Genomic DNA, 16,614 nt, shown 5'->3' with positions numbered 1-16,614 from the left:
GGTTCTGACTGAAAACCAGCGCCTTAGGAAAGTTTGGCATATACTGAGTCACCTTCATACACGCACACACAGTGTGACACTTTCACTGCTGTGACAATAATATTTCTTTTTACTTTTGTGCTTAGCCTTTTTTTTGTCATAATTATTAGTGATTATGGCACAAATACAGATTATTATTTTCTTAAGAATCTTCGAACTAATGGTAACCCTAAAATAAGCTTATTCCGTGTCTCATTCGCAGATATACGCGGGCAGCTGTCATTTCGGCATCAGTCATGCGCAGGCGCTGGACGTAGATCCATCTAAATATATTACAAACTTTAACTCTCGCTCGCTCGATTAACATATTCGAAAAAGTTGACTGTGTTTGTTAATTATTGTGTTGTTGTTGGTTTTGTGAAATTAAATACCATAAGGTACGTGTTTGTATGTATGAATTTCAGGTACAGACGGCAACACACCAAGCTACACATTGACGGTTCTTGTTCCGTTGCAATGGAGGCGATGTTCTAACAAAAGTTTATAGCTTGAAGTGCTGTTGACTGTACTTTATTTAATTTAAATTTTGTAGTCCGGATTTAAAAATTGTAAAAATCTATATTTTGTACCTCACATATATCACATATCATAACCAATATAAACTGCCAGAAATCCCTCTTAGCGTACTGCGTTGGCACAGGGTTCAGTTTTTTACGATAATAATGAAAGCGACGCATTGTATTCTGTAGACTATGGCATTTATATGGCAGTACGAACGTGCGAATTTTATATACGTAAAAAAACATTAGACGGTATAAAAGCTTTCAAACGGTTTGATGCCAGAAATAAACTATTTTTATTAGATAATCCCTATTTTTAATCCGAAATGCATGCCAAATATTGGTCACTCACCTTTGCATAGTGAATATTAAGCATTATAATATATATTTATATATATTATATTCATTATATTCATTTTAAGCATTTTTTTGCAGTCCATAAGAAAATACTTTTTCACCTCGCTAGCTCGGAAAGGCTTTCTTTACTGACTGTGATGCACCTAACTTTTTCTTTCGATGAAAAAGAAACTTAATGACACGTTCAACTATGCGACTTGTCGTACATTCTTAAATTTATGTACTCTACAAATACTATGCTATATTTTATTCTTATTATTGTTGACATTAAATTGACAACGATAACTAACTTTGTTCATTAATGTTGATTTATATAGTTCACCTGTTTTTCTTTCATCTACCATTATAGTGAGGTGAAAAGTTGTGTGTTTCACTCGGCAGTGTCCCGTGTCTTGAAACCCTCGCTACGCTCAGGATTCTATTTCTGAAACCAATCTTGGGGTCGTATTCCAGAACTCTACTCAATACTCAAGTCAGGACTTGAGTATTGCAGTGAGCACTGAAAATCATGTCAAGTCCTTGCCATTAGAGTCGTATTTCCAGTGCTTGAAATCTTACTCAAGTCTGCTCAAGTCCTGACTTGAGCATTGGGTAGAGTTCTGGAATACGACTCTCGGTATCCTTCGCTTGCTTAGATTATATTATCAATAGGTACAAACACTCGTGTCAAACAACAACTTTGCAGCCTTGCATAACAAATAACTATTTTACGACGTCATATTACTGTCGCTTATAAACGTCACTGATGGAGTAATTTACAATTTACATGTACCTACATGAAACGCAGATTGAATGATGTAAAATAATTATATTTGTTTTAATAAAGTCAGATATTGTGATCATCCGCAATACTATTACAATAATGTCGTGGAATTTAAAAAAACACAATTTGAAAATTAAAAGAAATAAATGAATGTTATTGCGAATAACGTGATTGTTTTTATTAATACTTAATTATCCACATATAATTTGCGAATAGGTATATATTATATTGGTTTCATTCAGTATTTTTAATTTTCAAATCGTGTCTTCTCAATTCGACAATTTTGAGATAAGACACTATTGTAATAGCGGTGCGACACTACAAAAGTCATTTTATGAAATGAAAAACATAAAAATAATACGAGCTACCAAAAACGAATTATGTATATGTGAAATGTTATAACTCCTTAAGTATAAAAGGTTAGACCACGGAAGAATGTGGTATGTGGGTTAGACCAATTTCTTCTTTTTCTCTGGAAAGTTGACATTTGCGGAAGTGGCCTTATTACACTAGGGGTGCAATGTGAGATGTACGATGAGTTGTATTTCGAGTTAATTAATAGCTTATTTATATTGATTTTGTTTAAGATTTTATCACATGTGAAAAACATTATACGTTAATTAATAAACGTTTAAGTTTAAAAGTAAACACCGACGACCTAGTTAAAGTTACGGGAATTCACAGAACGCAAGATCGGGCGTTGTGGCGATCTTCGGGGAAGACCCATGTCCAGTAGTGGACGTCTTTAGCTGAAATAACGAAAGTGATGTCATTTGCGGAACATCACAGACAACAATATAGAATGAAATATTAACACGTCTCGCCCCCTAGATCCACACGGTGTCCTTAACGATTTTGGCAATACTTTTTTGTGAATTTTAATTAGGTGGTGGCATCAGTGACAGATAAGCGCCACTGTTCGATATATTTGTTTAAATTCGTTTCTAATAACATTTAGGACAAATTTGTCTACCATAGTCACACTTTCTTATTATTAAGTACTGGTGTTCATTGTTGGTAAGAGTCAATTACTGGTTCAATTACTAAAAAACCTAAACTAAAATTTCTCTAATTCTCCAGTTGTTATTAAATTATAATTACGTATAATTATTAAGTTATAGTAGCTTGTTTATGAAATTACTGCAGCATAACTTTTCTTGAGGATTATATCAGTCAAGTAAACTAACCACTATTAAACAAAAAGTTATTTTTAAAGACACACTTTCCTTCAAATGTCGATCATTGGTACCGTCACCCTATATTTTTTTAAGTGGTAGATGAAAACAGTTAAGTGTTAGAGACAGCGTGTGGCTCTAGTATGCTACAATATCAAAATCGTTAAGGACACCGTGTGTCTCTAGACGTTTGACGGGTAAAAATAAATTATAACGAAATTAAGGGAATTATTTGAATTTCTATGAACATACATATAACTAAATAAATTATATTGATATAGAAAACCACAAATTACACACAAGCTCACAAGAGAAATAAATGTAGACATACAAATACTTCTATCGGTCAGGGAATCCAACTCAGGACCTATGCATGGCAGTCCAACATGGTAACTGTTCGACCACGGAGGCAGTTAAATTAAACATTCCTCAATTATGTATCTGACCAAACCATACATAATTTTGTTCCGCTAGAAGAGAGAAGAATTATGGTTAACTTCAACAAAATCGGTTGTATACAGAATGGTATTTTTTTTATATGCGATTATGTCTTTGTAACAAGGTCAAGAACACATCAAAGTTGAAGCTTAAATTCAAATCTATGCCCACGTACAATAAGGACGGTCAAAAGTCCCAATCGTCTAGTTTAATGTGCACTTGACTTGTACATGTGTTATCCGTATTGACATAATAATATAAATTCTTTATTTTTTTCCACAAAAGAATTAATTATTATAAATGAATAAACATTAGACAACATCAAATACGTTGCTCTGATCCCAAAGTAAGTTACCAAAGCACTTATGTTATGGAAATCGGAAACGACATCGGTACAAACACGCAGACCCGAGACAATAAAGAAAAGTTGGTTTCTACATTGACCCAGCCTGGGACCGAACCCGTGACCTCAGAAATGGCGTCACCACGCCATGAAAACCGGTTTGCAAGCCACTCGACCACAGAGGTCGTCAATGTTATACCCATTACACAATTACGAGAAAGTACTTTAAATGTTGTAGATAGGATATTTTACATAATGGAGACATTATTTTATTTTCAAGTTTGCACTGTATGAGGCAGAACTATACGAGGAAATCCCCGGTTCAATTCCCGGTAGGACCAATTTGGGAAATGTACTTTTCTAGAGTGGTTCTGGTTCTGGCTTCACCGGACGAACTCTTTCACAAGGTGCTCTACTGCTACTAAATGTGCACTTGATAGCAAGGATTGCAATGCTGTGAGGACTTTGAAGCTGTCCGTGTGAGATATGATGCACTACCTACAACAGCGTGGCAGTCACATTAGCATTCTAAATGCATTATTATATTGCACGCGAAGGGCGCTACAAGCGTTTCGTATACCTACACCACGGGCTGCTCGAGTTAGGATTGAATTGATAAGGGAGGCCGACTAGACGTTGCATTTCTCTGTCGATAATTATGGTGACCGTTATAGACACTAGGATTCACAATGTCATATTCTAGTTCATATTGCAAATGAAAGCTCCCAAAACATATGAAAAGAACGAGTTTTTGTTTCAGACAAACAATGGAGCCTATAACAGTGGAAATTGTACATTTATACCCTAAAGAAAACGCCGATGTCCATCATACTAACAGGTATAATATAAAATTATTTAAAATCATAGCTTAGATTGTTAGTCATCATGAGTATGAAGATTTTTTTGTTGAGGCATCTCCACTCAATAGTAAGGAACCAAGTAGGTTTAAGAAAAAATAATAGCCAATAAATCCAAGGCTGAGTAAAGAAATAGATTTCACATAGATGGCGCTACGGCAAAAAGTCGTTACAAACCAAAAACAAAATTCGTTCGTTCAATAATTAAAAAAAATTACAATATATATTTTTTTATTTAATTTTAAAAATTATCTTTTTACTTTTTCTCTTTTTTTGTTCCATTTTTAGATACAGCATGACGCTTGGCACATAAGTTGCAAGGTTCAAGTGCACTTGACTATACATAAATACATCAAAAGTGTCTAAGGATCAAGCTTTTTTTTTCAATATTAGATTTTGCCGTATTTATATTAAATAAATTATTTATTTATGAATTAAATTATTAAATTGACCTAAAAATCAATGGTTTTAAAAAATAATTAAAAGAACCGATTTTCAGTAATTGGCAAAAACGTGCTTGATCCATAGACACTTTTGATGTGTGTATATTTTTTAATATCTTTTTAAATTCTTAATACAAAGATCGAAACCAAAGAAACAATCCTTTGACATATAGAACTAGCACGACAGAGCGCGACAACGCAGCGCGAGAGCGACGTGAAGCGCGAGATCTCTATGCGAGAATAGCAGTGTGTCGCAGTTTATGTCGCTCTCGCTCAAGTTGCGCCCTGTCGTGCTAACCCTACTGACAGGATAGAACCTGCGTCTAAATGCCAATGTAGAGCAACCCAGAAAGTTCTGTACTGTCAGATAAAAGGCATTTTATATATTAACTCATTAAGAAGTTATGTAGATATCTTTTAGTTGTTTTTTACAATATTCTAACGGTTTTATTGACGTGTAGAGAATCAAATTTTACGTTCAACAATAGTATAATCTTGAATTTCACACATTTTAAGTTATAACACTATTGTAATAACATTGCGATATGTAATTGTAATTTTTTCTATCGGGAAAATTATTAGGAATCGTGTTTTCACACCATATATGTAGTGTATATCCTTAATTTTACTACACATTTTTAACCGACTTCAAAAAAGGAGGAGGTTCTCAATTCGACTGTATGTTCTTTTTTTGTATGTATGTTACGCGATAACTCCGGTATTTGTGAACCGATTTTCATTATTCTATTTTGTTGGAAAGGGGGTATTTCCATAGTGGTCGCATTTCATATTGAAGAAAATCGTCCACCTCAAAGGGTGGCTGTTCACGCATGAAGATTCATTTTTATAAATAGCGCCTAACATTAATTTAGGAGCAATTACTTTTAGCAATTATTTAGTTGACTTTGCTATTTCTCCAATTCAAGGCGTTTTTCTCTCGAAATACTTTGAGTAGTGTCGTAGTGAGAACCTATTTTTATTATCTCCAGTATCAAGTCCTGTATAGTGGCGAACTAGGGGATATTTCAATGAAACTTAGCAAATAGACGTAATTCCACGTACTTTTGAGGTCGGTTTTTTTAGTACTCTGTACTGAGATTATTTCAAAACACACAACATTCAACTCTTTCACAGTTATGCGGAATCAACTAATGCCATTTCTACCTCAAATAGACTCTCTTTTGTTTCTACGGTTTGTTGACCCGAGTAAATAAAACAAACACTTTTTTTAATTTTCATTGACTGTGTTTAAATTGAAATTAAAACTGCAGATTTGAGGATGTGAACGGTGACAGTCCCAGAACCACGATCGTCCGCCGCGGCGTGCCGTTCAACGGCTTCGTCAGATTCACCAGACCCTTCGATGAGGAGAATGACGTCGTACAATTCGTTTTTAATCTGGGTAAGTTTCTCATTAGTTTAAGAGGGAGCATGCCAAAAAAGTTTTGACGTTGGCTCCGCCCACATTTGTGAGATAAATATATGCCTGAAGTTCGCGTGACATGCGACAGGAGATGTTGAATTTTGCGCATTAAAAGTACCAAATTCGTTTTAGCGGAATAACTCTAAAACTAAAGAGATTAAAAAAAAATCCGTAGTGACAGTTCTCGATCATGCATAAATATAATTAATTATCTAATTTTTATCCTAATAACCTGTAGCATTTCGAGGATGAATCAAAAAAATGTGAAAATTAGAGGTCATTTCGTGATTTTTATCTATCGAGGAAACTTTATTGTTTTATGTTTCTGATTAGTGTCTATGCTTGAATATATCGTGTAGTTACTCATACAACATTTTATTTTTAACTTTAAAATGGATGTACCCCTCTAAAATCAAATCAAAGATTAGGAATTTTTCCTCGGCTCCCTCTTAACATCTGGAATATATTTACCTATTGCCACGAATGGGTCTCTTAGGAAAAGTCCAAAATAATCGCTGGCCTAAATATTATTGGCCTAACACAAGCGTAATGATTTGACCTACCGCCTCTCATGCAGAAGCCGTGGGTTCGCATCCTTTAGTTCGAAATTTATGGGCAAAATCGAATTTGAAATTTACCACGAGCTTTTCGCATCGTGATAAAACCTGCACGTCGAAGACGGTTCACAGCCCTCGGAAAAAGTGTGCGTGGCAGACTAAGGCCTAAACCGCCGTCTGAGGAGACCGTGTCCCGCAATAGATCGTTTAAATGGGTTGATGCTGATGTTGTTGATTTAAACATTGTTATAAACTCTCATAAACAGAGTGATAGTTAACGTGACCATTATTTTTCCCTCGAAGCGGGACGCCTGTAAATTTATTATTGTTTTTAAAAATAACACATGCTTATGATGATAGTTCCGAAATGTTCAAAATGACAAAAAACTAATTTTGTGAAGTCTGGTGCTCGATGACTGGTTCGCTATACATTTTTCGCGCCATTTTTTAAAATTTGATGTAAAGTATGTTCTACTTTGTGAACGCGGGACACTTTTAAGTATATTGGGGACAGCGAGACATGAAGCCTAAAAGCGGGACGTATGGTTACTATATAAATTAAATATTTTCAGTAAATGCTTTTTTTTTATAAAATGTAGAGCGTTTTAGTTGTCAGCAAAGTTTTACAATGTTCTACGAACTTGAACCTTAACTCACTTTGTTACTATGCCGCAGGTGACACTCCTACGATGGAGACTCAAGCCGTGGTGACCCTACGACGTGATGTGATCTATGAAGACCACAGCTGGTCGGCAAAACTTTTGGCTGTCCAGGGAGAGAATGACGTCTCGTTCCAGGTTTGTTGCAATCATAATATACACATATGTAATGTACTTCTTCTTCTACGATTCCTCTACCGATAACAGTCTTATTTTAATAATCTCATTAAAATAAGGGTCGTATTCCAGAACTCTACTCAATACTCAAGTCAGGACTTGAGTATTGCAGTGAGCACTGAAAATCATACTCAAGTCCTTGCCATTAGGGTCGTATTTCAAGTGCTTGAAATCATACTCAAGTCTGCTCAAGTCCTGACTTGAGCATTGAGTAGAGTTCTAGATTACGACCCTAAGACTCTTATCGGTAGAGTAATCGTCGATCATGTCAGAACGTTGACTTCCGGATACAACACGCTAATAAATTTTCTCAATTTGCCTCTACCACGAGATTATTGTGACAGTTGTCGTTTTGGCTATATCGAATGATTGACTGTTTAGCAGCACTAGAGCTCCTTGTGAAAAAGTTCGTCCAGGGAAACTGCCACCTTATTTATTTCTGCCTCCAAGCAGCCTAATAGAAGCACTAATTACTATGTTCCGGTTTTGAAGGGTACGTGTGTTGGTGAGACACCAGAAGTTGGTGAAATTTAATAAAATGTTTCAAGTTCTTAGGTTTTCGCCATTGTTACACATAAGAAATGAAACTATTTTTCCGGATTTAAATCGCGTATATTTGTTTTTTCGAACAAACCGAGACGTTTCGAGCCCTTTACAAGTTCTATGATCACAGTTGACCCACGGTCCCACAGTCAACCGTGACCATGGGACCTGTAAAGAGCCAGAAACGTTGGTTTATTTGAAAAAGCAAAAAAACGCGAATTAAATCCGGAAAAATAGATTGATTTCCTATTAATAAAATGTTTTTTCATCCATTTCGTTATACCAAGAACTTTCGATTGTTATCAAGCTAGCTATCAGCAAAATAGCTTAAATTTTACATAGTACAATTCTAATAGCTGGATAGAAATCTTTAATATCTAATATACAATTATTATTTTATGTTGTTAACCTCAAAAAATACAAAAAAACGAATAATCCCTTTTGCAGCTTTTCCTCAAAATATTGTTTTCGATATTAGTCTTGATCTGACAGGGTAGAATACACCTTCTACTCTTAACTATAACTATCAGCTTCTTTTTTTATGATGACAAGTGATGGGACGAACAAGTCGTGCGCCTGACGGTGAGCGACATGCCTGTCCATCCGTCACTCTGACACATAAGCTGACAAACCTTTACCTTTCCAAACCGGAACACAGTAATCCTCACATTACTGCTTGGCGGCAGAAATAAGTAAGGTGGCAGTACTTGCCTGGACGAACTCTTTCACATGGAGCTCTACTGCTACTAATAATAGTAGCAGTAGAGCTATAATGCTAGTGCTTTCCTTACAGGAGACCCGTGCTCAGCAATAGGATGTAGATAAATGATTGATGATGATAGTCTTTTATGATACGGCGTACTTCGCTATATTTATTTATAGATAAGTGGGATACTGCACAAATAACTCACTAAATATAATTTTTTTGTAATTTTCTGTTGAAGTCTCAGCCTCTATTTATATATATAATATAAAGACGATTACATATTCAATTATTCGATGTGTATTTGTGTAGACGGCATACCAATTTGCTTAACAATTCGATTGACTATGCATAGAAATAGTCCAATTAAGTATTGGATAGACGTTTATTGAATAGATAACTAGACAACTACTTTGTTCACGTTGAAAATACCTGCTTATTATAACAATACAAATTTTAATAATTTTAATGTAGAGACATAGAGATATCGTATACTTGATATAAGCTACTCGTACATACGATCGTAGGTCAAAAGTGTTTTTATCACTATTAACTAAATCTACATGAAACAAAGTCGTTAAAAAACCAAAACAACAGTATACAACAAGCACATAAAAAAGTTCGGTCCGCTGGTACGTTCCGTGGCCTCGTTGGCATAGCGTCTGCCACGGTTTCCAGCTGGATCGAAGGAATTTTTTCTAAGTGTCGATCTTTATATTAATAATTTTAGCGAAGTAGTGGAGTAATTTCTTTTTATAATATCAAGTGACGGGACGACCAGGTCGTGCGCCTGACGATACGCTACACGCCTGTCCATAACAGTAAAGTTGCAGAACCACTCAGAGCTTCACACCCCCGTCCTGTATAAAGTTATTATCCTTTAGAGCATAATTATAAATAGTCCTGTGAGGTGGTTATTATTTTACAAATAACTCTGTAATGTGAAATTTTATAACTCTCCTATTTACACACAAAAAATTAATCGACAAATATCGTTCATAGAAACTTTAACAGGTTCAGACTGGCGTGTACCACCGGTGGAGCACGGACAGATGGTGCATGAGGTGTAGCGTACCACCGGTGCGCGGTGGTCACACAACACTTGACTTTTGGTATACTTACAAACTCTCGCCGCCATGAGAGTAAATACTAAATTTAACGTGCAACATTGGTAGGTCAATGCGTGCAGCAGTCAAAAAAAAATCAAGGATAAAAAGTATTTATTTGAAAAAAGAAATAGAAATGCACTTAACAGAAAAACGAGGATAAACGGCAAATTATTTCTGATGAATTATATTAAACAGTCAGATTTGGGAAAAATAATACTTTAATTATGGTAATAAGTTATTTAGGAAGAGATAAAGCATAATTTCGCCGTGTCCACCGGTGGCGCACCCCGCCCCGCCACATTTTTTGTTTGACGGGGTGGTGATATACCTACCACCGGTGGCCATGTGAGAATCTTTCCCGAAGGACAGCAAATAATGGTAAATTTGATCCCATTGTGTTAAACATCTCTTTTGAATAGTTGTTATTTTGCAGATGAGGCTTTATTACACAAAGGGTGCCATATTATAACGCGTAGCGTCCTGTTTATATATTAAAAGACTTTTATTTCACCAATTAAATCATAATTATGTTGTCAACGAAATTAAAAAAACAAAACATTGCAAAACTTTTAGTTACGTAATCACACAGGAAATGCACAATCCACAGAATAAAGCTTTTTTTTAATATATAATAGACACACGCTTGGCCACAATCTCACCTGATGTTAAGCGACGATGGGACGCTTTTGCCTAAAAAATGCCTATTCACTCTAGCCTTGAATAAATAAAGGAGGAAGCAAAGCGCTTAGTGCGAATAGGTGGAATATCGACAACATAAGAATGGAGTGCTCCGGACCTTCTTAGTCGACCGAAGGAGGAACGGTGAGGGCGGAACCAAATTGAAAAGTTCAATTCAAAGAAAAACTTAAAACAAACATTCTTACTGGTCTCGTAACAATAAATTTAACTACAGTAAAGTTACTATAGTCCAGTTTTTTAGGTACTTAACTAAATGTAAATAATCTTGATACATCTTTTTATTGAAACATATTTTTACAAATCAATAGGTATAAAAATTGGCATGCAATTTCATATGAAGCTAAGTATTTGTATTTTGTATTTGAAGGTAAGTAAAAATCATTTTATAAATGTATATTTCATTAAATAAACATCTTAAGATTGTTTACATTTAGTTAAGTACCGAAACAAATGGACTATAAATTATCTATTACAACACAACTTTTAGACTACAAGCTAATATTGCCATATCCATTTGTGCTAAAGTATAGTTATCATCCTCAACCCATTTATACGTCCCGCTGCTGGACACAGGCTCCTCTCAGGAGAGGGTTTTAGGCCATAGTCCGCCACGCTGGCCCAATGTGGATACATCGGTTTCATTTATTCTAAAATTAAGTCTATTCTTTATATTAAAAAATAAGTGCGCATTTGACATCCATGACAATTAGGTCGAAGATGAAGCATGCACAACTAAATAATGCCTATTCACTTACGCCTTGAAAAGGCCCAAGTTATAGCGTTCAGGGAATAAGTCTGCAGGCAAAGAATCACTCCATAGCCATTCGCCATGTAAACCTGGAAGCGAAATGCTTCGTGTGAATACTAATATCACAACATAGGGGTGGAAACACAGCCTCCAATGATGGAAAATGGAAGACGGAAACAAATCATGCAATCCCATCGCACACTCTCCGTCTGTACTCAGTTATCTATGTAATTAGGCCTTCACCCTGATTTAAATAACTGAAAGTACATGAAACTGTTAGCTACCCAAACAAAGTAAACAAACAAAATAACACTATCATAAATTTATAGTAATCTTGAGTCGATAATGATCTTCACCAGACATAATAGAGAGTAATTTAAATATAGTAAATAATAAGTTATATTAAAACGCGTTTTTATCTCCATCTATGACCTCTAACCACTTTGTCAAAGGTATATCTATTTTCTAGCTAGTGTTATTGCTAGAGTTACATTATTAAATAAATACCACTAGCGTTTCTACATTAGGTTCAGTAAGTTTAATTTAGTAACAATAGAATTTAATTTAAGTTCAATTTAGGATAGAGAAACTATCTGAAATTACATTAAACATGTTTTCACTTATGTTTATACTTAAACATTTGTTTAGTAGCAGCAGAGATCCTTGTGAAAGAGTTCGTCCAGGGAAGTGCTGCCACCTTACCTATTTCTGCCACCAAGCGGTAATGTCAGCTATACTGTGTACCGGTCTTGAAAGGTTAAGGGTGCTGGTGAAATTACAGCCACATGAGACTTGTACGTCTCAGCGTAACGGCGCAGTGCCTCTCAGATGTCTGCGATTTAAAGCTCTGAGTGGCACTGCAAGTGTTATGGACAGGCGTGTAGCTTAACATCAGGCGTACGACTTGTTTGTCCCGACATTTGATATTATAATAAAAACATCCAATTAATCAAATGTATAATAATGTACCTTTAAAAATCTAGAACAATAAAGATGACTAACTTTACAACATAGAATGCTACATTAATTATAAATCAACAAATCACGATTTTGTAATTAATATGCAGTAGGATAACTTATTGATTACATCGCCTATAAACTCCTAGCCGATATCTCGTCTCTATAAATATCAAAGCCTGTTTGGATTTATTTTGTTTGTACAATACTTGATGATATAGCATTATAATCACAAATTTATTCGATTTCTATTAAATTCAATTACAGTATAAGTTAGTCTGTAAGTTCTCCTACACTACCTGCATCTTTTTATGCTTAGACGAAATCCAAACAAACGACACAAAACAAAAAACCAAAGAGATAGAAGAGAATCTCTTAATATTTTAACCATTTTTCTTTTCATAAATTTATAGGGCCCGGTTGCAAGACTTTTAGGAAAATGTAACCAATCAGGAGGCAGTATGGCGTTTGAGTAGCGTCGTTCATAATTGACATTTTAATGAGCAAAAATACAACGTTCTTTTTTTGAAACTCATTATAGTTCTGTGTACACAACTTTAATGATTTTTTTCAGCTCAGTGGCGAGTACCATAGACAATAGAATTTAGATTCTAAACTAAAAAGAGCGCCTTTATGATATGGCATTGAGCATGTAGCCATGATATGGCTTATGAGATTATAATTTACAGATTTAACACTTTCATTGCCATTCACGTGATCACACACGATACCGCGTGATGCGAGTTGACACCAAATGGCCGTTCAAGCGTTATCGCGTGAACGTCGCTATTAAATGTCGAATTGGAATGGTATAGCGGCTACCACACAAAATACTTTATATTCATTTTATGTACAAATAAAATTACTTAAATGTGACATTTTATAAATATTCTACTTGAACTTAAAAAAGTAACAGACTAATTTCGTTTGAAGAATCTTTAAGCCTCTTTCCTGAAAAGTTGTCATTTTGCAGATGAAGCCTTATTTCTGTGGCTCTAGTGAAAAGGGGTATAAGTAAAAAAAGCCAACTTTACAAGGCGAAAAAACACAACGCTTAATATCATATTAAGCTTTTAACTCCTTATAAGGTTGGCTTTTTTAACTTGTACTCCTTTTCACTAGAACCACAGATTTATTAGCAGTAAATTTCATCTGGTTTTTATTTCAGATATCAACTCCCGTGACTCTACCAGTGGGACAGTGGTGGGTTCGTGTTGTGACCAGAAGAAAAGGACTCCAGGAGAGACATATCTATGAATACGACCAGGATCTGTATATACTGTTCAATCCTTGGAATCCAGGTGATAACAAATAACCAACACTAGGTACTTATTTCAACCTGCGAATCCGACTCGGTTGGGCAACTTTCGGGAAGCTCCGGGACGTCTTCTCGTTCGCAATACTGCAGTCCTTGAAGACAAAAGTTTCGAGCAGTGCGTGTTGCCAGTGATGACCTACGGCTCTGAGACGTGGTCACGTACTATGAGCCTCATAAAAAAGCTCAAAGTTACTCACCGAGCTATGGAGCGAGCAATTATCGGCATATGTCTACGTGATCCGAGGTAGTGGGCAAGGCATATAATAGCTCGTAGAACTGGCGGCCGTTGGGGCAGAAAGGTTCTCGAATGGAGATCACGAACCGGAATGCGTTCAGTAAGACGGCCCCCTACTAGATGGACGGATGACCTGGTAAGGGCGGCGGGAAACCGATGGATGCACGTCGTGTCCGACGGGTTAGTCTGACAATCTTTGGGGGAGGCCTATGTTCAGCAGTGGACGTCTTCCGGCTGATATGATGATGATGATGACTTATTCCAATATCTCATACAGCTCCTAAATTAAAAATTGAAAAATTACATAAAATCATGCCGTTGACTTTTTTTACGAAAATAGATTTTCTTTCTGAAATTCGAAATGAAATTTTTATTCGTAAATCTATTTATTTTGTTCAAACTTACCAATGTTTCGGCCTCTTTACGGTCCCATAGTCGCGGTTGATTGAGTTATATTTTAGATTCGAAAATTACTAACTAACCAAGTAGAAATTTATGTGAAAACGACTTTTTGTGATAATTATGATCTATTTGTAACTGAATTAGAAAGTTAACTAAATAATTTGTTTTATCGTAATAAATAGTGTTTATTTTTGTTTAATGTTATTTATGTTTTTTAATACATTACTTATTGTGTGTGTATACACACAGTCAACGAGTAATGTATTAAAAAATCCGCCATTCGGCAGAATCCATAATTTAATTATGTGTTATTTTCACTTGTTTATCGAGAAAAGGGCACTAACTCCTACAACAAGTTAGTAGGTTAATCTGTTTAATTGAGTAATACGGCCAATTATTATTAATTTAAAAAACACTGTAGTTTGCGTAAGGCATAAAAGAATTCTGATTTTAAATTTTAATTACCCCTCTGTTGCAGTGGATCAAACTTATATGCAGGACACCCAACTGCTCCAAGAGTACGTGCTAAACGATATGGGCAAGGTGTGGGTTGGCACCATGAAGAGCGTTCGCGGCAGACCCTGGGCTTTCGGTCAATTCGACTCCCGAGTACTGCCTGCTGTCATGTTCATGTTGGACAAGGCGAATATGCCGTTTCAACAGTGAGTTTTTTTAAATTACCTACTTAGAAAACACTCGCCAATGTTATGATATTTACTTTTAGATATTACGTATTCGATCATAAATAATTTTTGCTTGAATGAAGACTTAATTTAAAAATAATTAGACAGAATATTCCATTTGTTTATAGTAGGTACTTATGTAAGTGTCGTTATTTTTTAATTATATAAGTTACCTAACTGACGAAATACTTTCATAGATTTCTCATAGATGGCGCTATGGCTAAAAAGTCGTTGAAACCCAAATACAAAAGTTCGACAACAAGCACAAACAAAAATTCGTGAGGTCCGCTGGTTCGTTCCGTTTCTTATATTGGCATAACGTCTGGAATGGTTTGCTAGACGACGTCGGTTCGAATCCGGCCGGATCGAAGGAATTTTTTCTAAATGTTCCATCTTTGTACACATAATTATAATAAACTAGTGGAGTAATTTCACAAAAAACAATTGAATATGAATTCAATAAAAATTTAAGTTTCAAACCTACAAATCATTAAACCAGAAATCTTTAAACCTATCTCCGAATTTTGAATGTTCTGCTTGTGCCTTTCTTTTCTCTGAGGCCAGAGGGGACTCACGACTCTCGTCTTTCCGACATCCGTCCGAAACAATTACTGTCAAATAAGTAACTCGACTAAAATCTCAAGTATGAAGCTTCATTCGCATCATGCGTATTTTAATTTGATCGTCAGTCGGACGGCGAACGAAAGTACAGGCATCTGAAATCTTTTCAACTAAATGTTATTTTGCCGATTTTTTTCAGCCGTGGTGACCCAGTAAAAATAGCTCGTATAATATCTCAAATTGTGAATTCAAATGATGACGACGGCGTACTGGTTGGTCGTTGGGATGGTGAATACGATGACGGGACTTCGCCCTACGAATGGTCAGGATCTGTGGAGATCCTGGAGAAATATCTTACTTCAGGAACTGCAGTACCTTACGGACAATGCTGGGTGTTTGCAAGTGTTGTCAACACAGGTGAGGCATGGAAAGGCATTCAGGTCCGGTAATTTTTTTAAACACTAGGAGATAGGACTACGAAAAGGATGAAACATAATTTCATGCATCCGTCTAGACCGATGATTCTCAAAATATATCAACCCCCTGGAGTCGAAAGGATAGGGATGCACCCCTAGAGACATTAACGGAGTTCAATGAAAGTGGAACCCATTTAGGCAGGTAGTGACCAAAATATTGAATTTATGGTTTCAGAATTTATTTTCTCAAAAAAATTATACATTCACTTAAATATAGTAACAATATAGGAGTATTTATAAGCAATAAACATATTACATCACACGACAAGCGGTAAATTCATAAAATGTACGTAATACATATGAAGTCCTCTCCCCACACTCGGCGCGGATCGCGGCAAGAATTGCCACAGTTCCACACTTACAGAGGTTCGCGCCTAGTTCACAGAATAGTTCCTGGTTGACGAAGATATAGACGCCGAAGTTACTGTTGCTGCTGCGGGATTGCGAGA

General features: G+C 35.8%; 1 protein-coding gene across 1 annotated transcript in view; it reads left to right on the top strand.

Annotated features, from left to right (window-relative positions):
- The first annotated feature begins 330 nt into the window (after positions 1-330).
- The window catches only part of LOC113230777 (hemocyte protein-glutamine gamma-glutamyltransferase-like), a 23,748-nt gene continuing 7,464 nt past the window's right edge, over positions 331-16,614 (top strand). The window contains exons 1-8 of the mRNA XM_026464864.1: positions 331-416; positions 4,376-4,453; positions 6,187-6,317; positions 7,571-7,692; positions 13,659-13,791; positions 14,924-15,107; positions 15,889-16,106; position 16,614. The exon at position 16,614 is cut by the window's right edge and continues 215 nt beyond it. Of these exons, the coding sequence (XP_026320649.1) occupies positions 4,383-4,453; positions 6,187-6,317; positions 7,571-7,692; positions 13,659-13,791; positions 14,924-15,107; positions 15,889-16,106; position 16,614 (860 nt within the window). The 5' untranslated portion in view covers positions 331-416; positions 4,376-4,382. The remainder of the gene's footprint in view (positions 417-4,375; positions 4,454-6,186; positions 6,318-7,570; positions 7,693-13,658; positions 13,792-14,923; positions 15,108-15,888; positions 16,107-16,613) is intronic.

Source organism: Hyposmocoma kahamanoa, unplaced genomic scaffold (assembly GCF_003589595.1).
Source record: "Hyposmocoma kahamanoa isolate Upper Pololo Valley unplaced genomic scaffold, ASM358959v1 64, whole genome shotgun sequence".
NCBI lineage: Eukaryota > Metazoa > Arthropoda > Insecta > Lepidoptera > Cosmopterigidae > Hyposmocoma > Hyposmocoma kahamanoa.
Note: the sequence above shows the minus strand (reverse complement) of the source record. Positions and strands in the feature narration are given on the sequence as shown.